Source organism: Coregonus lavaretus, assembly GCF_964263955.1.
Source record: "Coregonus lavaretus genome assembly, contig: HAP1_SCAFFOLD_1595, whole genome shotgun sequence".
Taxonomy (NCBI): Eukaryota; Metazoa; Chordata; class Actinopteri; order Salmoniformes; family Salmonidae; genus Coregonus; species Coregonus lavaretus.
This window is the reverse complement of record NW_028161881.1, coordinates 43,168-68,638: the sequence shown is the minus strand read 5'-3', so window position 1 is coordinate 68,638 and position 25,471 is coordinate 43,168. Positions and strand designations below refer to the sequence as shown.

Here is a 25,471-nt window from a genome sequence, read left to right as displayed (position 1 = left end):
TTGGGCCAGTAACTTAAAGGTCGCTGGTTCAAATACCCGAGCCGTCAATGTGAAAATCTGTTGATGTGCCCTTAAGCAAGGCACTTAACACTAACTTGCTTCATGGGTGCTGTACTACTTTGGATGACCCTGTAAAACTGCACCTATCTGGTGTATCTGACAATAAAAACATATATATTTTTTTGCAATTCCAACAGTTAATTTAACAATGCTGGTCATAACTCTTGTTGACGTTGATCCAAGGACACCTTCACTTGCATTACCCTCTTACTGCAGAAAAATATTCTCATGAAATCATGTGACTCATAGTTAGAGAGAACGATTCCTGTAAACGCACACTGCTACAAGCAGGAAACAAGGTATGGACAAACCAGAAATGTGACATTTCTGTTTGATAGAAACCCTGAATGATGAATGTGTGATCTATCTTGTCATCTTTTTGGCCAACCACATTGGAACATTCAAATCTTTAAGGACATGAAGAATGGAGTCATTGTTTTCAGGAAGGTGTCTCCATGGCGATAGGAGGGCCAGGAGGCAGACTAAGGGCAAGGGCAGCCACCTGAACTACTGCCCTACAAAGGCAAAGAGCAGTCTACGCAAACAGTGAATCTGAGAAAAATGGCTTTAAAGATGGGTTTTTTATCCATGCATATCAACCATGACCACTGATCTGACCTATGACCCCTTAAATGCTGATACTGCACTCTGCCTTTTTATGACCTTAAACAGCTGTATGGGTCATGCAGAAGCAAAGTGTAGTATGTAAATATCTAAATGTGTTTATCCAGCTTTCTTGTTGTTTTTCTGTTTGATGGAAACAGTTTGAGTGTTGTAACTATATTCCAACTGTATTTAATGGTGTTATGTAGTCGTGTTTTCATGTTTTCAATGTTGTATTGGAGTAGGCCTAACCCTCACCAATATTTCTGGTGATGGACAGAGACACCAGACAAGACACAGAGACAGCAACAGAAGAATAGGATATGATGGAGAGAGACACCAGACAAGACACAGAGACAGCAACAGAAGAATATGATATGATGGAGAGAGACACCAGACAAGACACAGAGACAGCAACAGAAGAATAGGATATGATGGAGAGAGACACCAGACAAGACACAGAGACAGCAACAGAAGAATAGGATATGATGGAGAGAGACACCAGACATGACACAGGGACAGCAATAGAAGAACAGGATATGATGGAGAGAGACAGAACAGGCCATAACAGAAGAAAATAGACACAGGAGACAGTAACAAACTAGAACCTGAGACAGCAACAGACAAGACACAGATAGCAACAGACAAGACACAGACAACAGACAAGACACAGACAGCAACAGACAAGACATAGACAACAGACAAGACACAGATTGAAACAGACAAGACACAGACAGCAACAGACAAGACACAGACAACAACAGACAAGACACAGACAACATACAAGACACAGACAGCAACAGACAAGACATGACAACAACAGACAAGACACAGACAGCAACATACAATTTACAGACAGCAACAGACAAGACACAGAGAGCAACAGACAAGACATTGACAACAACAGACAAGACACAGAGAAAGTGACACAGAAAAGGGGAGTCAAGAGAGACAGCAACAGAAGAGGGCAGACAAGAGAGACAGTAACAGAAGAGGGGAGACAAGAGAGACAGCAACAGAAGGGGGGAGACAAGAGAGACAGTAACAGAAGAGGGGAGACAAGAGAGACAGCAACAGAAGAGGGGAGACAAGAGAGACAGCAACAGAAGAGGGGAGACAAGAGAGACAGCAACAGAAGAGGGGAGACAAGAGAGACAGCAACAGAAGGGGGGAGACAAGAGAGACAGCAACAGAAGAGGGCAGACAAGAGAGACAGCAACAGAAGAGGGGAGACAAGAGAGACAGCAACAGAAGAGGGTCAACAAGAGAGACAGCAATAGAAGGGGGGAGACAAGAGAGACAGCAACAGAAGAGGGTCAACAAGAGAGACAGCATTAGAAGGGGGGAGACAAGAGAGACAGTAACAGAAGGGGGGAGACAAGAGAGACAACAACAGAAGAGGGCAGACAAGAGAGACAGCAACAGAAGAGGGCAGACAAGAGAGACAGCAACAGAAGAGGGGAGACAAGAGAAACAGCAACAGAAGAGGGTCAACAAGAGAAACAGCAACAGAAGGGGGGAGACAAGAGAGACAGCAACAGAAGAGTGGAGACAAGAGAGACAGCAACAGAAGGGGGGAGACAAGAGAGACAGCAACAGAAGAGGGTCAACAAGAGAAACAGCAACAGAAGGGGGGAGACAAGAGAGACATCAACAGAAGAGGGCAGACAAGAGAGACAGCAACAGAAAAGGGGAGACAAGAGAGACAGCAACAGAAGAGGGGAGACAAGAGAGACAGCAACAGAAGAGGGGAGACAAGAGAAACAGCAACAGAAGCGGGGAGACAAGAGAGACAGCAATAGAAGAGGGCAGACAAGAGAGACAGCAACAGAAGAGGGGAGACAAGAGAGACAGCAACAGAAGAGGGCAGCCAAGAGAGACAGCAACAGAAGAGGGGAGACAAGAGAGACAGCAACAGAAGAGGGCAGACAAGAGAGACAGCAACAGAAGAGGGGAGACAAGAGAAACAGCAACAGAAGGGGGGAGACAAGAGAGACAGCAACAGAAGAGGGGAGACAAGAGAGACAGCAACAGAAGAGGGCAGACAAGAGAGACAGCAACAGAAGAGGGCAGACAAGAGAGACAGCAACAGAAGGGGGAGACAAGAGAGACAGCAACAGAAGAGGGCATACAAGAGAGACAGCAACAGAAGAGGGGAGACAAGAGAGACAGCAACAGAAGAGGGGGGACAAGAGAGACAGCAACAGAAGAGGGGAGACAAGAGAGACAGCAACAGAAGAGGGGAGACAAGAGAGACAGCAACAGAAGGGGGGAGACAAGAGAGACAGCAACAGAAGGGGAGAGACAAGAGAGACAGCAACAGAAGAGGGGAGACAAGAGAGACAGCAACAGAAGAGGGGAGATAAGAGAGACAGCAACAGAAGGGGAGAGACAAGAGAGACAGCAACAGAAGGGGAGAGACAAGAGAGACAGCAACAGAAGAGGGCATACAAGAGAGACAGCAACAGAAGAGGGGAGACAAGAGAGACAGCAACAGAAGAGGGGAGAAAAGAGAGACAGCAACAGAAGAGGGGAGACAAGAGAGACAGCAACAGAAGAGGGGAGACAAGAGAGACAGCAACAGAAGGGGGGAGACAAGAGAGACAGCAACAGAAGAGGGCAGACAAGAGAGACAGCAACAGAAGAGGGGAGACAAGAGAGACAGCAACAGAAGAGGGTCAACAAGAGAAACAGCAACAGAAGGGGGGAGACAAGAGAGACAGCAATAGAAGAGGGCAGACAAGAGAGACAGCAACAGAAGAGGGGAGACAAGAGAGACAGCAACAGAAGAGGGCAGACAAGAGAGACAGCAACAGAAGAGGGGAGACAAGAGAGACAGCAACAGAAGAGGGCAGACAAGAGAGACAGCAACAGAAGAGGGTCAACAAGAGAAACAGCAACAGAAGGGGGGAGACAAGAGAGACAGCAACAGAAGAGGGGAGACAAGAGAGACAGCAACAGAAGAGGGCAGACAAGAGAGACAGCAACAGAAGAGGGGAGACAAGAGAGACAGCAATAGAAGAGGGCAGACAAGAGAGACAGCAACAGAAGAGGGGAGACAAGAGAGACAGCAACAGAAGAGGGGAGACAAGAGAGACAGCAACAGAAGGGGGGAGACAAGAGAGACAGCAACAGAAGAGGGGAGACAAGAGAGACAGCAACAGAAGAGGGCAGACAAGAGAGACAACAGCAGAAGAGGGCAGACAAGAGAGACAGCAACAGAAGGGGGGAGACAAGAGAGACAGCAACAGAAGAGGGCAGACAAGAGAGACAGCAACAGAAGAGGGCAGACAAGAGAGACAGCAACAGAAGAGGGGAGACAAGAGAGACAGCAACAGAAGAGGGGAGACAAGAGAGACAGCAACAGAAGAGTGGAGACAAGAGACAGCAACAGAAGAGGGGAGACAAGAGAGACAGCAACAGAAGAGGGGAGACAAGAGAGACAGCAACAGGAGAGGGGAGACAAGAGAGACAGTAACAGAAGAGGGCAGACAATAGAGACAGTAACAGAAGAGGGGATACAAGAGAGAAAGCAACAGAAGAGGGCAGACAAGAGAGACAGCAACAGAAGAAGGGGAGACAAGAGAGACAGCAACAGAAGAGGGGAGACAAGAGAGACAGCAACAGAAGAGGGCAGACAAGAGAGACAGCAACAGAAGAGGGCAGACAAGAGAGACAGCAACAGAAGAGGGGAGACAAGAGAGACAGCAACAGAAGAGGTGAGACAAGAGAGACAGCAACAGAAGAGGGGAGACAAGAGAGACAGCAACAGGAGAGGGGAGACAAGAGAGACAGCAACAGATGAAGGGGAGACAAGAGAGACAGCAACAGAAGAGGGGAGACAAGAGAGACAGCAACAGAAGAGGGGAGACAAGAGAGACAGCAACAGAAGAGGGCAGACAAGAGAGACAGCAACAGAAGAGGGGAGACAAGAGAGACAGCAACAGAAGAGGGCAGACAATAGAGACAGCAACAGAAGAGGGGAGACAAGAGAGACAGTAACAGAAGAGGGCAGACAAGAGAGACAGCAACAGAAGGGGGGAGACAAGAGAGACAGCAAAAGAAGAGGGGAGACAAGAGAGACAGCAACAGAAGAGGGCAGACAAGAGAGACAGCAACAGAAGAGGGGAGACAAGAGAGACAGCAACAGAAGAGGGCAGACAAGAGAGACAGCAACAGAAGAGGGGTGACAAGAGAGACAGCAACAGAAGAGGGGAGACAATAGAGACAGCCACATAAGAGGGGAGACAAGAGAGACAGCAACAGAAGAGGGGAGACAAGAGAGACAGCAACAGAAGAGGGGAGACAAGAGAGACAGCAACAGAAGAGGGGAGACAAGAGAGACATTAAGAGAAGAGGGGAGACAAGAGAGACAGCAACATAAGAGGGGAGACAAGAGAGACAGCAACAGAAGAGGGGAGACAAGAGAGACAGCAACAGAAGGGGAGAGACAAGAGAGACAGCAACAGAAGGGGAGAGACAAGAGAGACAGCAACAGAAGAGGGCATACAAGAGAGACAGCAACAGAAGAGGGGAGACAAGAGAGACAGCAACAGAAGAGGGGAGAAAAGAGAGACAGCAACAGAAGAGGGGAGACAAGAGAGACAGCAACAGAAGAGGGGAGACAAGAGAGACAGCAACAGAAGGGGGGAAACAAGAGAGACAGCAACAGAAGAGGGCAGACAAGAGAGACAGCAACAGAAGAGGGGAGACAAGAGAGACAGCAACAGGAGAGGGGACACAAGAGAGACAGTAACAGAAGAGGGCAGACAATAGAGACAGTAACAGAAGAGGGGATACAAGAGAGAAAGCAACAGAAGAGGGCAGACAAGAGAGACAGCAACAGAAGAAGGGGAGACAAGAGAGACAGCAACAGAAGAGGGGAGACAAGAGAGACAGCAACAGAAGAGGGCAGACAAGAGAGACAGCAACAGAAGAGGGCAGACAAGAGAGACAGCAACAGAAGAGGGGAGACAAGAGAGACAGCAACAGAAGAGGTGAGACAAGAGAGACAGCAACAGAAGAGGGGAGACAAGAGAGACAGCAACAGAAGAGGGCATACAAGAGAGACAGCAACAGAAGAGGGGAGACAAGAGAGACAGCAACAGAAGAGGGGAGAAAAGAGAGACAGCAACAGAAGAGGGGAGACAAGAGAGACAGCAACAGAAGAGGGGAGACAAGAGAGACAGCAACAGAAGGGGGGAAACAAGAGAGACAGCAACAGAAGAGGGCAGACAAGAGAGACAGCAACAGAAGAGGGGAGACAAGAGAGACAGCAACAGGAGAGGGGACACAAGAGAGACAGTAACAGAAGAGGGCAGACAATAGAGACAGTAACAGAAGAGGGGATACAAGAGAGAAAGCAACAGAAGAGGGCAGACAAGAGAGACAGCAACAGAAGAAGGGGAGACAAGAGAGACAGCAACAGAAGAGGGGAGACAAGAGAGACAGCAACAGAAGAGGGCAGACAAGAGAGACAGCAACAGAAGAGGGCAGACAAGAGAGACAGCAACAGAAGAGGGGAGACAAGAGAGACAGCAACAGAAGAGGTGAGACAAGAGAGACAGCAACAGAAGAGGGGAGACAAGAGAGACAGCAACAGGAGAGGGGAGACAAGAGAGACAGCAACAGATGAAGGGGAGACAAGAGAGACAGCAACAGAAGAGGGGAGACAAGAGAGACAGCAACAGAAGAGGGGAGACAAGAGAGACAGCAACAGAAGAGGGCAGACGAGAGAGACAGCAACAGAAGAGGGGAGACAAGAGAGACAGCAACAGAAGAGGGCAGACAAGAGAGACAGCAACAGAAGAGGCGAGACAAGAGAGACAGTAACAGAAGAGGGCAGACAAGAGAGACAGCAACAGAAGGGGGGAGACAAGAGAGACAGCAAAAGAAGAGGGGAGACAAGAGAGACAGCAACAGAAGAGGGCAGACAAGAGAGACAGCAACAGAAGAGGGGAGACAAGAGAGACAGCAACAGAAGAGGGCAGACAAGAGAGACAGCAACAGAAGAGGGGTGACAAGAGAGACAGCAACAGAAGAGGGGAGACAATAGAGACAGCCACATAAGAGGGGAGACAAGAGAGACAGCAACAGAAGAGGGGAGACAAGAGAGACAGCAACAGAAGAGGGGAGACAAGAGAGACAGCAACAGAAGAGGGGAGACAAGAGAGACATTAAGAGAAGAGGGGAGACAAGAGAGACAGCAACATAAGAGGGGAGACAAGAGAGACAGCAACAGAAGAGGGGAGACAAGAGAGACAGCAACAGAAGAGGGGAGACAAGAGAGACAGCAACAGAAGAGGGAAGACAAGAGAGACAGCAACAGAAGAGGGGAGACAAGAGAGACAGCAACAGAAGAGGGGAGACAAGAGAGACAGCAACAGAAGAGGGGAGACAAGAGAGATAGCAACAGAAGAGGGGAGACAAGAGAGACAGCAACAGAAGAGGGGAGACAAGAGAGACAGCAACAGAAGGGGGGCATACAAGAGAGACAGCAACAGAAGAGGGCAGACAAGAGAGACAGCAACACAAGAGGGTCAACAAGAGAGACAGCAATAGAAGGGGGGAGACAAGAGAGACAGCAACAGAAGAGGGTCAACAAGAGAGACAGCAATAGAAGGGGGGAGACAAGAGAGACAGTAACAGAAGGGGGGAGACAAGAGAGACAACAACAGAAGAGGGCAGACAAGAGAGACAGCAACAGAATAGGGCAGACAAGAGAGACAGCAACAGAAGAGGGGAGACAAGAGAGACAGCAACAGAAGAGGGTCAACAAGAGAAACAGCAACGGAAGGGGGGAGACAAGAGAGACAGCAACAGAAGAGTGGAGACAAGAGAGACAGCAACAGAAGGGGGGAGACAAGAGAGACAGCAACAGAAGAGGGTCAACAAGAGAAACAGCAACAGAAGGGGGAGACAAGAGAGACAGCAACAGAAGAGGGCAGACAAGAGAAACAGCAACAGAAGGGGGGAGACAAGAGAGACAGCAACAGAAGAGGGCAGACAAGAGAGACAGCAACAGAAGAGGGGAGACAAGAGAGACAGCAACAGAAGAGGGGAGACAAGAGAGACATCAACAGAAGAGGGGAGACAAGAGAGACAGCAACAGAAGGGGGGAGACAAGAGAGACAGCAACAGAAGGGGGGAGACAAGAGAGACAGCAACAGAAGGGGAGAGACAAGAGAGACAGCAACAGAAGAGGGCAGACAAGAGAGACAGCAACAGAAGAGGGGAGACAAGAGAGACAGCAACAGAAGAGGGCAGACAAGAGAGACAGCAACAGAAGAGGGGAGACAAGAGAGACAGCAACAGAAGAGGGGAGACAAGAGAGACAGCAACAGAAGAGGGGAGACAAGAGAGACAGCAACAGAAGGGGGGAGACAAGAGAGACAGCAACAGAAGGGGGGAGACAAGAGAGACAGCAACAGAAGGGGAGAGACAAGAGAGACAGCAACAGAAGAGGGCAGACAAGAGAGACAGCAACAGAAGAGGGGAGACAAGAGAGACAGCAACAGAAGAGGGCAGACAAGAGAGACAGCAACAGAAGAGGGGAGACAAGAGAGACAGCAACAGAAGAGGGGAGACAAGAGAGACAGCAACAGAAGAGGGGAGACAAGAGAGACAGCAACAGAAGAGGGTCAACAAGAGAAACAGCAACAGAAGGGGGGAGACAAGAGAGACAGCAACAGAAGAGGGGAGACAAGAGAGACAGCAACAGAAGAGGGGAGACAAGAGAGACAGCAACAGAAGACAGAGAAAGTAATGGAGAGAGGCAGAGGAGGGAGAGCAGACAGTAGACTGTATCAGTTAAAGCTGCTCTTTAGATTATAATTACTGCACAGTGAGTGGGGGGGGGGGGGGGGGGGGATGTGTGTGTGTGTGTGTCTGTGAGTGTGTGTGTGTGAGAGAGAGAGAGAGTAAATAATGGTAAAACAGCATTATAATGATAATCATACAATGCCAAGTATTTCTTAAGTATAAGCATTCTCCATGATGAACTAACCTTAGGTCTACTATAATACAACATTGAAAACATGAAAACACGACTACATAACACCATTAAATACAGTTGGAAGGTAGTAACAACTATCAAACCGTTTCCATCAAACAGATAAACAACAAGAAAGTTGGATCAACATATTTAGATTTCCTGATGCTGCACTTTGCCGTTGCATTACCCATATACTTGTTTAAGGTCATACAAAGGCAGAGTTCAGTATCAGCATTTTAGGGGTCATAGTTCAGATCAGTGGTTATGGTTGATATGCACGGACATTTGCATAGACTGCTTTTTGCCTTTGTAGGGCAGTAGTTCAGGAGGCATAGTAGTACAGCACCCATGAAGCAAGTTAGTGTTAAGTGCCTTGCTTTAGGGCACATCAACAGATTTACACATTGAAGGCTCGGGTATTCGATCCAGCGACCTTTCAGTTACTGGCCCAACGTTCTAACCACTAGCTAATGTGACCACACCATACCAGGTCCCGCCCTAAAAGAAGACAATGTTTAAGTGTTCAAATGTAGAAGAGTATGTGCACAGCTATTCTGCCGTACAATTGCAAACTGCTGCTACACATTTGGTCAAAGATGAGTTCAGACCTAAATCAGGCTTCATAGTATCTGTTATATCTTGTGACAAAGTGTCCTGGTTCAATTATCTTCAGTTTCAGAGAAAACGGAGGGTCTAATTTGATGTAACTACAAAATCCCAGTAAAAACCAAGGAAACAGCAGTAAGTGAGGTTACTGCCATCTGGCTTTGTTCCACCATGTTCTACTGCAGTTACTACGGTTTTCCTTGGTATTCTATCAGGCTCTGAGTTCAGGCCATCCCGACCATGACACTCACCCTCACACACTCCATGAGACAGCCAGTGGTCCAGTTATCACCAGAATAAACATGGCACAATTCCGCTGAAAAATATTGGATAATTTTGGTGATAAAGTCAGTCTTTTCCAAAACTGAGTTTAGTGAGACTTGTGGTTGTGACTGCATCACAACATAAATGAAGGTTGCCCACATGCCCACACCAAGTAATAATCAATTCAGAATGCAACTGCACGCGACCCAATCGTAATGCCTGTGGTAAATTTGGGTTGAATTTGGATATCCCTATGGGGCTAGTTAGGGACCATCAGTAAATTACACCATGTACATGGGACGACATGTTACAATTCCAATAGCTCCAAATTTGGATTGCAAAACTAAAGAGAGACATCAGACAAGACACAGAGACAGCAACAGAAGAATATGATACGATGGAGAGAGACACCAGACAAGACACAGAGACAGCAACAATAGAATATGATATGATGGAGAGAGACACCAGACAAGACACAGAGACAGCAACAGAAGAATAGGATATGATGGAGAGAGACACCAGACAAGACACAGAGACAGCAACAGAAGAATAGGATATGATGGAGAGAGACACCAGACAAGACACAGAGACAGCAACAGGAGAATATGATATGATGGAGAGAGACACCAGACAAGACACAGAGACAGCAACAGAAGAATAGGATATGATGGAGAGAGACACCAGACAAGACACAGAGACAGCAACAGAAGAATAGGATATGATGGAGAGAGACACCAGACAAGACACAGAGACAGCAACAGAAGAATAGGATATGATGGAGAGAGACACCAGACAAGACACAGAAACAGCAACAGAAGAATAGGATATGATGGAGAGAGACACCAGACAAGACACAGAGACAGCAACAGAAGAATAGGTTATTACATTTTAGTCACTTATCCAGAGCGACTTACCGTTAGTAAATGCATACTACAGCATACATGTTTTTTTATTTTTATTTTTTATACTGGCCCCCCGTGGGAAACAAACCCACATCCCTGCCGGCCAAACCCTCCCCTACCTTGGACGACGCTGGACCAATTGTGCGCCGCCCATGGGTCTCCCGGTCACGAACCAGGATCTCTAATGGCACAGCTAGAACTGCGATGCAGTGCCTTAAACCACTGCGCCACTCAGGAGTCGATGGAGAGAGACACCAGACAAGATGAAAGACATCACTAGACGACGCAAAGAAAGTGATGGAAAGAGACAGAGGAGGGGAGAACACACAGTAGACTATCACTAAAAGCTGATATAGGGATTCTAATTACTGCAGAGAGAGAGAGAGAGAGAGAGAGAGAGAGAGAGAGAGAGAGAGAGAGAGAGAGAGAGAGAGAGAGAGAGAGAGAGAGAGAGAGAGAGAGAGAGCGAGAGAGTGTTTAGGTACTGTGGGATTCTTTAATCAGTTTGGCTCATTTGACAGGTCAGAGTCTATATTTGAAGTTCTTGAGTGGTTTTTGGCAATACACTAGTGTTGTATTCATGGATTTAGCTGTTGAAATTCCTTCCCGGACCCCCCTATTGGCTGTGGGCTAAGCCACCGATGTCTTCAAATCCTAGGGTAGAGAGGAGCTGTTACCCCTGGGGAGAGAGGAGCTGTTACCCCTGGGGAGAGAGGAGCTGTTACCCCTGGGGAGAGAGGAGCTGTTACCCCTGGGGAGAGAGGAACTGCTACCCCTGGGGAGAGAGGAGCTGCTACCCCTGGGGAGAGAGGAGCTGCTACCCCTGGGGAGAGAGGAGCTGCTACCCCTGGGGAGAGAGGAGCTGATACCCCTGGGGAGAGAGGAGCTGCTACCCCTGGGGAGAGAGGAGCTGTTACCCCTGGGGAGAGAGGAGCTGATACCCCTGGGGAGAGAGGAGCTGTTACCCCTGGGGAGAGAGGAGCTGTTACCCCTGGGGAGAGAGGAGCTGATACCCCTGGGGAGAGAGGAGCTGATACCCCTGGGGAGGGAGGAGCTGTTACCCCTGGGGAGAGAGGAGCTGCTACCCCTGGGGAGAGAGGAGCTGCTACCCCTGGGGAGAGAGGAGCTGCTACCCCTGGGGAGAGAGGAGCTGCTACCCCTGGGGAGAGAGGAGCTGCTACCCCTGGGGAGAGAGGAGCTGCTACCCCTGGGGAGAGAGGAGCTGTTACCCCTGGGGAGAGAGGAGCTGCTACCCCTGGGGAGAGAGGAGTTGCTACCAGGAGAGACTGCGACCCTGCTCGGGAAGAGCTTAACGATTGGTGATTGTTGGGTCACGTTTGGCAGGAGCTTCAGTGATGAAGACTGCTGAACTTGCTGATGTTTCACGATATGCCATGGCCGTCTCAGTCACCAGGTCTCAACTCTATTTAACACTGATGGTAGATTCTGGAGTGGCGCCTGAGACAGTGTTTTCCACCACCATCAACAAAACACCAAATTATGGAATTTCTTAAGGAGGAATGACGTCACATCCCTCCAATAGAGTTCCAGACACTTGTAGAATGTATGCCAAGACACATCTACACCAAAACAGGCTTAAAACACAACAAGCAACAACATTTTCTCTTTCTAATCTACTGTTAACTATTTTCACTCAGGAAGGTATTTTGTGTGAAAGAGAGACAAATAAATATTGTGGAAAGATTGTGTGTTCATTAGTGCCCACCGTAGCAAAACATTTGGCAACAGAAACCGTTTAGGTCACGTTGTACAGCGTTTGGAGTAAACTGTTTATGCAACATTTTAAAACTGTTGCCTGCGGAGTAAACTAATGAATACAACCCAGGTTGTAGCCTACAACTCGGCTGTTGATGTCTGCCTCATGCTGAAACCTGAACTTAGCCTGAGGGGTGGACTATGATGCAAGCTAGATATACTGTTTTTTTTATAGCTTATCTAGATTTCAGTTAGCTTCACATTCCAGATCAGACTTCACCCATAAGAATACACAGAGTGCTAGTCATCAGGAAGGTGCTCTTTCAGTAGAACTGAAAATATCTCAATGACTTGACATGTTCTGGTTGTGAATTCAGGCTACAAGGTGAGAATCCTGCCAGGAATGATTGTAAAGTGTGTAGAGAAATTAAATGTATGGTGTAATTTTAGTACAGTGAATGTATGTAAAACACTCAGACCTAACAGTCTACTTCTACTGAGACAGGTACGTGTCAGTTTAATCATACAAAATGTCGCTAACTGAACACGGGCATGTCAAATTCAATATATTCATATATTATAGTTCTACATTTAACATTTCATATGATAAATGTAATTGTATCATAGTTCCACTATAGTGTAGTGATCCTCGCTAAATGAGCCACGTCACAATTCCAACCAAGTAACCCAATTGGCGCCAACGGCGCGATGCATAGGATGTTTGCCTTTTACACGTGCAACCTGGGTTCGCTTCCCTGCTCCACTGTTCGCTACATTGGTGTCAGAAGTGGTATGGTGTCTGTGAGGCCATCAGAATTGATGGTCCAGACGTGTGAGGGGTCTGAGTAGTCGAAGCACGGGACTTGCTTTTGTAGGGAACAGTGTGAGTCAGGTTAAAATTCCCATTGCAGCGAGTGGAAGGGCTGAGAGGAATGTGGCCTTGTGTTGCTGCACTGTCTATAACTACCTTAACAAACAGTAACAGGAAGATGAGGTGAAAAATATCATTCACGACTACATGTTGTTACAGGCTTTGGTATTTCCATTTATATTTTGAGGTTGGACGTTAGCACGTTGGCCGCACCTCTTGGCGCCACCTCAATACACAGTATGCTTATGCCTGTGCTGGCTTGTCATCTCTTTAGTCAGAAGGGTTCCATCTGTTATGTGATATTGAAAAGCAGCTGGTCCAGTGTTCTGCTTGTCATCTCTTTAGTCAGAAGGGTTCCATCTGTTATGTGATATTGAAGAGCAGCTGGTCCAGTGTTCTGCTTGTCATCTCTTTAGTCAGAAGGGTTCCATCTGTTATGTGATATTGAAGAGCAGCTGGTCCAGTGTTCTGCTTGTCATCTCTTTAGTCAGAAGGGTTCCATCTGTTATGTGATATTGAAGAGCAGCTGGCCCAGTGTTCTGGTTGGCCTTAGAGATGTTAGAAGACTGGCACCTCTTTGTAGCTCTGCTTCTTTAAGTTGATGAACAAAGTCTTTCTGTCTTGTATCTCCCAGGATTTGGTTTGGTCTGGTTTGGTCTGGTTTGGTTTGGTCTGGTTTGGTTTGGTTTGGTCTGGTCTGGTCTGGTTTGGTTTGGTCTGGTTTGGTTTGGTCTGGTTTGGTCTGGTCTGGTTTGGTTTGGTTTGGTCTGGTTTGGTCTGGTTTGGTCTGGTTTGGTCTGGTTTGCTCCACTTGTTTTTTTACTCCATATTGTAAGTTGGAGGGTTTTTATTTCAGATGTCCTCGTCTGGAGCCACTTCAATGGGCACTCATGGTGGGTGTCTTTTAGGTACCACTTTCTTGTTGCTAGTCAACATTCAGTGGACACTAGGGATTGGACGATTAATACCGGAGCTACGATGCACCGTTGCAGTTTTCAAAGCACTACTGATTCGACACAACGTATCAATGCTTGTATCAAAGTAACAATACTACGTGATGATGACGGTCGAAGCTTCGGACATCACACTACCATCTGACAGATGTCAGAAGAGCACTGACCTCTGCTGGAAGCTTTGTGTTTTTATCTATACAGAACAAAAATATAAACACAACATGTAAAGTGTTGGTCCCATGTTTCATGAGCTGAAATAAAATATTCCAGAAATGTTCCATATGAACATAAAAACACATTTCTCTCAGATTTTGTGCACAATTTTGTTAACATCCTTGTTAGTGAGCATTTATCCGTTGCCAAGATAATGCATCCACCAGACAGGGGTGGAATATCAAGCAGCAGATTAAACAGCATGATCATTACACAGGTACACCTTGTGCTGGGGACAATAAAAGGCCACTCGGAAATGTGCAGTTTTGTCAAAAAACACAATGCCACAGATGTCTCAGGTTTTGAGGGAGCGTGTCATTGGCATGCTGACTGCAGGAATGTCCACCAGAGCTGTTGCCAGAGAATTACATTGGTGTCAGAAGTGGAATGGCGGTTGTGAGGTCATCAGAACGCACGGCCCGGACATGTGAGTTGTCGACTTCCTGGTCGGAGGGGGCAGTGTGAGCCACATTCCAATTCCCACCATGTGGGTTAACCCTATTGGTGCGATGCGTAGGTTGTTTGCCTTTTACACGTGCAACCTGGGTTCGCTTCCCTGACCCGCTGTTTGCTACATTGGTGTCAGAAGTAGTATGGTGTCTGTGAGGCCATCAGAATGCACGGCCCGGATGTGTGAGGGGTCTGAGTAGTCGAAGCACAGGACTTGCTTTTATAGGGGGCAGTGTGAGCCAGGTTACAATTCCCATCGCAGCAATAGGTTTAACCCTATTGCCGCGATGCTTTGGGTGTTTGCCTTTTTCGCCAGTGACCTGGGTTCACTGCCCTGCCCCACTGTTTTCTACAATATTAATATCACAGGCTACCCAACGTCCGTTGAACAAAGAGACACAACAATATGAGTGAAAGGATTTTAGGATAATATCAGTAAGTGTTGATTTAAAGATGTCTTCTGGGTTCAGCCTTCTAGCTTCTTTTATCAATTGGGTGAAATATAACAAATGACATGGCCTCAGAGTTGGGAGATAACCAGTCACAGTTTAAATCACTATGACAACCATTTCATTATTTCCCCAGAGCAGCAAGGGAATCTAGAGACTCAACCTTTGCAGAATCAGAATCACCTTTATTTGCCAAGTACATTTGCACATACATATGTAGGATCTTAATTTGAGCCAGTTTGCTACAGCAGGAAAATATTCCTGCAGCAACAGGAAATGTGAATTATTATGTGAATTATAATTAATGGATATTTTTGTAGCGGTTGATACATTTCTATTAAGGGAAACGCAAGTCTGACATTTCTAAGTGGAAATTACAAACTTCAGAAGCCTTTTAAAACCTCAAATACACTACAAGTTTTACATTTCCTGCATTGCTGGAAAGTTATTCTGCAGTGGGGGGTGATCAAATTAAGATCCTACATCTGTACACATAAATCTACATGGTGATAGTGACAGACAACATTTAGAGACAGAATACAGACAGTAGAGTTTACACAAATGTCTGTACAACATTATACACAACTAGGAAGAGTGAGCATAGAGCTATAAGAGAATGAACAGTGGATATACAGATATACAGTACAGTGGGAATACAGTTGGTATACAGATATACAGTACAGTGGGAATACAGTTGATATACAGATATACAGTACAGTGGGAATACAGTTGGTATACAGATATACAGTACAGTGGGAATACAGTTGATATACAGATATACAGTACAGTGGGTATACAGTTGATATACAGATATACAGTACAGTGCGAATACAGTTGGTATACAGATATACAGTACAGTGGGAATACAGTTGATATACAGATATACAGTACAGTGGGTATACAGTTGATATACAGATATACAGTACAGTGGGAATACAGTTGGTATACAGATATACAGTACAGTGGGAATACAGTTGATATACAGATATACAGTACAGTGGGAATACAGTTGATATACAGATATACAGTACAGTGGGAATACAGTTGATATACAGATATACAGTACAGTGGGAATACAGTTGATATACAGATATACAGTACAGTGGGAATACAGTTGATATATAGATATACAGTACAGTGGGTATACATATACAGGACCAGAATAAATATATCTAAGAGAGATTAACAGAGTGCTAATGCAGTATAGTTCAGTTATTTAGTGTACAGTTCAGAGATGGCTTGATGTGGTGTGCAGCATAGAGTGTATAGTCCCTTAGTCTCTATGGACCAGATGGTAGTGTACAGTTCAGAGATGGCTTGATGTGGTGAGCAGCGTAGAGTGTATAGTCCTTTAGTCTCTATGGGCCAGATGGTAGTGTACAGTTCAGAGATGGCTTGATGTGGTGAGCAGCGTAGAGTGTATAGTCCTTTAGTCTCTATGGGCCAGATGGTAGTGTACAGTTCAGAGATGGCTTGATGTGGTGTGCAGCATAGAGTGTATAGTCCTTTAGTCTCTATGGGCCAGATGGTAGTGTACAGTTCAGAGATGGCTTGATGTGGTGTGCAGCATAGAGTGTATAGTCCTTTAGTCTCACTGGGCCAGATGGTCGGTTGGTCAGGAACACAACATGGGGAAAGAAACTGTTCAGATGGGTCTATAACATCCAATCACATAGGTTTACAGCAGCTGACCGTTGCAACGTTTTTGCTAATAACTCAAACTGCCTTATTTAGATAAAGACATAATCTCTGTACAGATGTAGGATCTTAATCAAATCAAATCAAATCAAATTTTATTGGTCACATGCGCCGAATACAACAGGTGCAGACATTACAGTGAAATGCTTACTTACAGCCCTTAACCAACAGTGCATTTATTTTAAACAAAAAAGTAAGAATAAAACAACAACAAAAAAGTGTTGAGAAAAAAAAAAGAGCAGAAGTAAAAAATAAAGTGACAGTAGGGAGGCTATATATACAATAGAATAAAGTGACAGTAGGGAGGCTATATATACAGGGGGGTACCGTTGTGATCACCCAGTTGCAGGAGTGGGTGTTGCAGGAGTTAATGTGATCACCCAGTTGCAGGAGAACTGAAACTTGTAGTGTATTTGAGTGTATTAAGCTTTAAAAAAGGTTTTTGAAGATGATCATTTCCACTTTTCTATTAAAAGAATTGTTCATTAATTATAATCCACATAATAATTCAAATGTCCTGTTGCTGCAGGATTCTTTTCCTGCTGTAGCAAACTGGCTAAAATTAAGATCCTACATCTGTAGCAATACACCACTCTTTGATGTACATGGCTATATCAGGATTGACTTTTGACCATTTGACATCTTTTATTTACTGTTGTTTAGGCTGGTTGAATGAGTCGCCTATAAAAGCTACTTCATCTGCAAGAGAACAGGCGGCTGCACCAGCGACTGTAAGAAGTTATGTGATTTCCCCATATGAACGTGAAAGTAAGTGTGTAGCCTACGCAGTTACACAATGGCTGTTGAAACTGTGGCACGTATTTCTCGGTAACATTAGAAGTCGGATGAATGTGTTGATATGTAGGAAAGACGGGCAGACTCTCGTAGGTCTAGGCTAAACTACAAACTATTAGGGCCTACATAAAGCTGGCCCAACAGCAGAGTCCCAACAGCAGAGTCCCGACAGTAGAGTCCCAACAGCAGAGTCCCAACAGCAGAGTCCCAACAGCAGAGTCCCAACAGCAGAGTCCCAACAGCAGAGTCCCAACAGCAGAGTCCCAACAGCAGAGTCCCGACAGCAGAGTCCCGACAGCAGAGTCCCGACAGCAGAGTCCCGACAGCAGAGTCCCAACAGCAGAGTCCCGACAGCAGAGTCCCAACAGCAGAGTCCCAACAGCAGAGTCCCAACAGCTGTCCTATCATTTCTCTTCATTATTTATCTTCATATGACAAGGATTAAAAAGGATTTGCCTGTAGATTGTCGACTTGATTCATGATGATGACTGCTAGCTAAGATTTTGAAAGTATGATGTTGACATGATCAGTCCAATCAAAGCTACTGTAGATATAATATGATTTGAGGTCATTTTATCTGTTGGCCAATGACCTTCTTGGATGGGCACTTCTAATGTAACTCTATGGCAGCACCCAAGGGGCTTGCATTTTCTAGCTCTACCCTTAGACTTGGCGGTGACGTAGTGTCCCCATGAATGACAGAACACTGAGCCAATCACGGCACAGCGCTCCGTATTTTCTTCTGTCTTACCCCACCACCACAGAAAGCACTGAGCTAGGCTGAAACACCGGCATTTTGGAGCTGCCTTACTCAAGAAAACAAAAAGGAGACCATGTTTGTATGCGGCTTTATTAACTCAATGATATATATATTTATTTATTTTTACATTTTTTGCAAACTGATATGTGACATGTATTAATGCCAAAATAACATGCAAAACAGGAAAGGCCACCTGCCCTGAATAACGGGTTGCTGGTTGAGAGAATGCCAAGAGTGTGCAAAGCTGTCATCAAGGCAAAGGGTGGCTATTTGAAGAATCTCAAATATTAAATATATTTTGATTTGTTTAACACTTTTTTGGTTACTACATGATTCTATATGTGTTATTTCATAGTTTTGATGTCTTCACTATTATTCTACAATGTAGAAAATAGTAAAAATAAAGACAAACCCTTGAATGAGTGTGTGTTCTAAAACTTTTGACCGGTAGTGTATATATTTTTTACGTTGTTAGCGAACTGATATGTGACATGTATTAATGCCACAATAACATGCAAAACAGGAAAGGCCACCTGCCCTGAATGACGGGTCGCCACTGGCTGAGGTATAGACCTTGATCTGCTTTACACAAAAAAATAAACTGTTATACATTATAACCTAGCCGACTTTAAATTATAAAGAATCTCTTAATTGTTGCAAAAAACCTTTCTGTATAGATCACTGATCCCCCCCAGATCAATCAAGCCTGTTTTAGCCCTTCTGTCTACATTCTCAGATACGTTTAGAAAATAACAGATTCAAAAATAATAAATGGCCGACTTTTAATGAATACAAATAAGGGTGTGACATGGCCATGGTGAAGAGATGTCACAACTACATATTCATGTGATTGCATTAAATCACCTGACTGTTTCGATATGTCTGTTAGTAAATGTTGTGTAAGAGATAATTAATAAATTATAACAATTCACATTCAAGAATTACTGTGTTAACTACAACCAACATGTTGGATCTCTGTTTAGGGATCAGTGGTCTAAAATGAGTCTCTCTGGGGAGAGAGAGGAGGGGGGCCCTGCCTCTAAAATGAGTCTCTCTGGGGAGAGAGAGGAGGGGGGTCCTGCCTCTAAAATGAGTCTCTCTGGGGAACATGACACCAAAGCTAAGAGGTGAGATGACAATTTTGTTTAAGAATTATTAAGAGTTTATTTCCAAAATGCTATTTCCACAATTTTTCACATGTGTTTTTTAGTCAGAAATGGTTGCTTATGGGTACCTTCAATATTACTGTTCTCAGATGTTTAATTAATAGATTTTAAATGTATATCATTATTATTATTATTATTATTGCAAAACGCTATATATCCATTGTTTAGCTGAAATTGAATGTTCGTATCCTGTATATTTGACTGTATTATCTGGTTGTCTCACCTAGCTATCTTAAGATGAATGCACTTACTGTAAATCGCTCTGGGTAAGAGCATCTGCTAAAGCATCTGCTAAACTGCCCTGAATGACAGGTCGCCACTGCTCCAAAGCAATTACATGTGGTACAGAAACCACTGACTCACTGCATGTTTCTATTATCAAGACACCTGCTGGTACCTCTTAACTGGTTAGGACAGCTCATGAGGTGTCCTAAATATCTGCCAACTAGGTGGGACACTTATGAATAAAGAGGCTTCATGCATAGCTTTAATTTATACCCATAAGAGTAGGACTAAAATGGCTTTATTCTCAGCACTTATACGACACATTTTCTACTCTGAGACGCTTTTTGGATATGGGCCCAGATCTCAAAATATTGTAACGACCCAGTATTAAATGAGTCTGTCTGGGGAGAGAGAGGACCAATTTTTCTACTCTGAGACGCTTTTTGGATACGTGCCCAGATCTCAAAATCTTGTTTTAAAAAACGATTTTCTTTTGTTTGACATAATAAATAAAATAATATTACTAATGTACCCGACTTTAAAGACTGGGTGTAGTTTATTATGTGGCACTGCTCATGTCCGCGTTCTGGAACTGTCCGCGTCCCCGTACAGAACTGTCCGCGTCCACGTACGGTTTGGCGCCAAGCATATTGTCCAGTTACGTGCAGAGTGGTCTGAGGTGATGTTGGGGAACAACGACGGAGTTCGTTACAGTGTTGAGACACCGAAGTTTACTGTTCAATTTGCTTTTTGCGTAATGGTCAGTGACAGTATGAGTGTAGCCAGATCCTTTTCACTCGCTATCCTTGTTTAATTGTGTGGTTCACCGGATTCGTCATCATCCTCGAGGGACAGACGAACGACCTGCTAGCTATTCAAGCTAGTCGGTACAGCTAGCTAAGCTAGCTACTCTACCAGCAGCATCCTGGTTATCCTAGCTACCACTACATCATCACCGGCTGCCTGCATTTCTTGTGGACCGATGGAGCTCCCGGGTTGTTTCTTCCACCTGTTAAATACGGTGGAGGGCTTCTCCCTCTCTCGTTGACGGATGCTGGCTTCCTACGCTCCCTCTGTCCGGTTCTCCTCTCTTCACTAGATGGACGGTAACTTTAGTGTTTAATCCCTCTGTGTCCAAGGACAGAACTTTTGAATATTATTTTCGGGGCGCCTCAAGTGACATTTTTTACAACGTTTATTTCTGATAAAATTAGTTAATTGCATCCGCCATGGAGCCCAGTTTCATAATATTACCTTCTGTCCCTGGTTATGAAGTGATTGCGAAAAAACAGGCCTTATTTTAGGGTATTTTTCACCCTACCAGCTCCTATTAGTTCTATTGAGCTCCGTGACACCGACTCGCCTTCAGAACGTTCTATTCCCAGCCCATTGTTCTGCGTCACAATGCCAGCTTCACTATTGTTATCAATGAGACCTGCCTGCATTAACCCTGTAGGTTTACCTCAGGTAACTTATTATTACCAAGGTTACGGCTACTTGGTGAGCGTTAACCCTGTTGGTTTACCTCAGGTAACTTATTATTACCAAGGTTACGGCTACTTGGTGAGCGTTAACCCTGTTGGTTTACCTCAGGTAACTTATTATTAACAAGGTTACAGCTACTTGGTGAGCGTTAACCCTGTAGGTTTACCTCAGGTAACTTATTATTACCAAGGTTATGGCTACTTGGTGAGCGTTAACCCTGTAGGTTTACCTCAGGTAACTTATTATTAACAAGGTTACGGCTACTTGGTGAGCGTTAACCCTGTAGGTTTACCTCAGGTAACTGATTATTAACAAGGTTACGGCTACTTGGTGAGCGTTTACCCTGTAGGTTTACCTCAGGTAACTTATTATTAACAAGGTTACGGCTACTTGGTGAGCGTTAACCCTGTAGGTTTACCTCAGGTAACTGATTATTAACAAGGTTACAGCTACTTGGTGAGCGTTAACCCTGTAGGTTTACCTCAGGTAACTTATTATTACCAAGGTTACAGCTACTTGGTGAGCGTTAACCCTGTAGGTTTACCTCAGGTAACTTATTATTACCAAGGTTATGGCTACTTGGTGAGCGTTAACCCTGTAGGTTTACCTCAGGTAACTTATTATTAACAAGGTTACGGCTACTTGGTGAGCGTTAACCCTGTAGGTTTACCTCAGGTAACTGATTATTAACAAGGTTACGGCTACTTGGTGAGCGTTTACCCTGTAGGTTTACCTCAGGTAACTTATTATTAACAAGGTTACGGCTACCTGGTGAGCGTTAACCCTGTAGGTTTACCTCAGGTAACTGATTATTAACAAGGTTGCGGCTACTTGGTGAGCGTTAACCCTGTAGGTTTACCTCAGGTAACTTATTATTACCAAGGTTACAGCTACTTGGTGAGCGTTAACCCTGTAGGTTTACCTCAGGTAACTTATTATTAACAAGGTTACGGCTACTTGGTGAGCGTTAACCCTGTAGGTTTACCTCAGGTAACTGATTATTAACAAGGTTACGGCTACTTGGTGAGCGTTTACCCTGTAGGTTTACCTCAGGTAACTTATTATTAACAAGGTTACGGCTACTTGGTGAGCGTTAACCCTGTAGGTTTACCTCAGGTAACTTATTATTAACAAGGTTACAGCTACTTGGTGAGCGTTAACCCTGTAGGTTTACCTCAGGTAACTTATTATTAACAAGGTTACGGCTACTTGGTGAGCGTTAACCCTGTAGGTTTACCTCAGGTAACTTATTATTAACAAGGTTACTGCTACTTGGTGAGCGTTAACCCTGTAGGTTTACCTCAGGTAACTTATTATTACCAAGGTTACGGCTACTTGGTGAGCGTTAACCCTGTAGGTTTACCTCAGGTAACTTATTATTAACAAGGTTAAGGCTACTTGGTGAGCGTTAACCCTGTAGGTTTACCTCAGGTAACTTATTATTAACAAGGTTAGGGCTACTTGGTGAGCGTTAACCCTGTAGGTTTACCTCAGGTAACTTATTATTAACAAGGTTACGGCTACTTGGTGAGCGTTAACCCTGTAGGTTTACCTCAGGTAACTTATTATTAACAAGGTTACTAACCCTGTAGGTTTACCTCAGGTAACTTATTATTACCAAGGTTACGGCTACTTGGTGAGCGTTAACCCTGTAGGTTTACCTCAGGTAACTTATTATTAACAAGGTTACGGCTACTTGGTGAGCGTTAACCCTGTAGGTTTACCTCAGGTAACTGATTATTAACAAGGTTACGGCTACTTGGTGAGCGTTTACCCTGTAGGTTTACCTCAGGTAACTTATTATTAACAAGGTTACGGCTACTTGGTGAGCGTTAACCCTGTAGGTTTACCTCAGGTAACTGATTATTAACAAGGTTACAGCTACTTGGTGAGCGTTAACCCTGTAGGTTTACCTCAGGTAACTTATTATTAACAAGGTTACAGCTACTTGGTGAGCGTTAACCCTGTAGGTTTACCTCAGGTAACTTATTATTACCAAGGTTATGGCTACTTGGTGAGCGTTAACCCTGTAGGTTTACCTCAGGTAACTTATTATTAACAAGGTTACGGCTACTTGGTGAGCGTTAACCCTGTAGGTTTACCTCAGGTAACTGATTATTAACAAGGTTACGGCTACTTGGTGAGCGTTTACCCTGTAGGTTTACCTCAGGTAACTTATTATTAACAAGGTTACGGCTACTTGGTGAGCGTTAACCCTGTAGGTTTACCTCAGGTAACTGATTATTAACAAGGTTACAGCTACTTGGTGAGCGTTAACCCTGTAGGTTTACCTCAGGTAACTTATTATTACCAAGGTTACAGCTACTTGGTGAGCGTTAACCCTGTAGGTTTACCTCAGGTAACTTATTATTAACAAGGTTACGGCTACTTGGTGAGCGTTAACCCTGTAGGTTTACCTCAGGTAACTGATTATTAACAAGGTTACGGCTACTTGGTGAGCGTTTACCCTGTAGGTTTACCTCAGGTAACTTATTATTAACAAGGTTACGGCTACTTGGTGAGCGTTAACCCTGTAGGTTTACCTCAGGTAACTTATTATTAACAAGGTTACAGCTACTTGGTGAGCGTTAACCCTGTAGGTTTACCTCAGGTAACTTATTATTAACAAGGTTACGGCTACTTGGTGAGCGTTAACCCTGTAGGTTTACCATAGGTAACTTATTATTAACAAGGTTACTGCTACTTGGTGAGCGTTAACCCTGTAGGTTTACCTCAGGTAACTTATTATTACCAAGGTTACGGCTACTTGGTGAGCGTTAACCCTGTAGGTTTACCTCAGGTAACTTATTATTAACAAGGTTAAGGCTACTTGGTGAGCGTTAACCCTGTAGGTTTACCTCAGGTAACTTATTATTAACAAGGTTAGGGCTACTTGGTGAGCGTTAACCCTGTAGATTTACCTCAGGTAACTTATTATTAACAAGGTTACGGCTACTTGGTGAGCGTTAACCCTGTAGGTTTACCTCAGGTAACTTATTATTAACAAGGTTACGGCTACTTGGTGAGCGTTAACCCTGTAGGTTTACCTCAGGTAACTGATTATTAACAAGGTTACGGCTACTTGGTGAGCGTTTACCCTGTAGGTTTACCTCAGGTAACTTATTATTAACAAGGTTACGGCTACTTGGTGAGCGTTAACCCTGTAGGTTTACCTCAGGTAACTGATTATTAACAAGGTTACGGCTACTTGGTGAGCGTTTACCCTGTAGGTTTACCTCAGGTAACTTATTATTAACAAGGTTACGGCTACTTGGTGAGCGTTAACCCTGTAGGTTTACCTCAGGTAACTTATTATTAACAAGGTTACAGCTACTTGGTGAGCGTTAACCCTGTAGGTTTACCTCAGGTAACTTATTATTAACAAGGTTACGGCTACTTGGTGAGCGTTAACCCTGTAGGTTTACCTCAGGTAACTTATTATTAACAAGGTTACTGCTACTTGGTGAGCGTTAACCCTGTAGGTTTACCTCAGGTAACTTATTATTACCAAGGTTACAGCTACTTGGTGAGCGTTAACCCTGTAGGTTTACCTCAGGTAACTTATTATTAACAAGGTTACGGCTACTTGGTGAGCGCGCACACTGTTCACCTGAGAACATGTTGTGGTCACCAATAGTGAGGTGAGACACAGTTTTAGAGGCGATGGCTGGCGGATAGCCATCAAACATTAAACATTTTCTGGTCATGGTTAACCATATTTGTTTTAAGAAAAAAGTGTACAATCTAAACAAAACGCATGTCCCTGTCCTCTTTTTCAAGATGTGGGCGATTTAAACAGCCAGAATACATTTTTTAATTAAGAAATAACCTTTTCTTTGAGGACTTGTTGTTTCTAAAAGGCTGCTGTGTAAATTGATAATTTGATATGCATCGAAGTCTTCGTTCGTAGACATCAAATTGAGCGAATGCTGCGCAGGTTCACTGAGTTACAAACCAAATGGGTATAATGGGGTGATTGTTGTTGCCTCCCCTGTACATTTCTGAAAATGGATATATAGCGTTTTAGAATGAAACTCTTCTTATGTTTCCCCATCTGAGCTCAGAGTAGATGAGAGACGTAATGTTTGTCTCTGTGTTGAAGCCCAATCAAGCAGGAGAGACCAGCCTCCCCTGTACCCAGCTGTGTGTCCATGAAGAGTGACTGGTCTATGCATCGTCCTATACAGTTTAGAGAGGGAGACTTTTCTAGTGAACAAAGGTAAGAAGAACTCATGGGTCATGGTTCATGAGTTAAACAACAC

General features: G+C 44.6%; 1 protein-coding gene across 1 annotated transcript in view; it reads left to right on the top strand.

Moving 5' to 3' along the window:
• Positions 1-19,326: 19,326 nt before the first annotated feature.
• LOC311119964 (NACHT, LRR and PYD domains-containing protein 3-like) overlaps positions 19,327-25,471 on the top strand; it is a gene marked incomplete at its 3' end in the record, with an annotated part of 43,665 nt that continues 37,520 nt past the window's right edge. Inside the window, exons 1-2 of the mRNA XM_084194605.1 lie at positions 19,327-19,460; positions 25,312-25,420. Of these exons, the coding sequence (XP_084050731.1) occupies positions 19,333-19,460; positions 25,312-25,420 (237 nt within the window). The remainder of the gene's footprint in view (positions 19,461-25,311; positions 25,421-25,471) is intronic.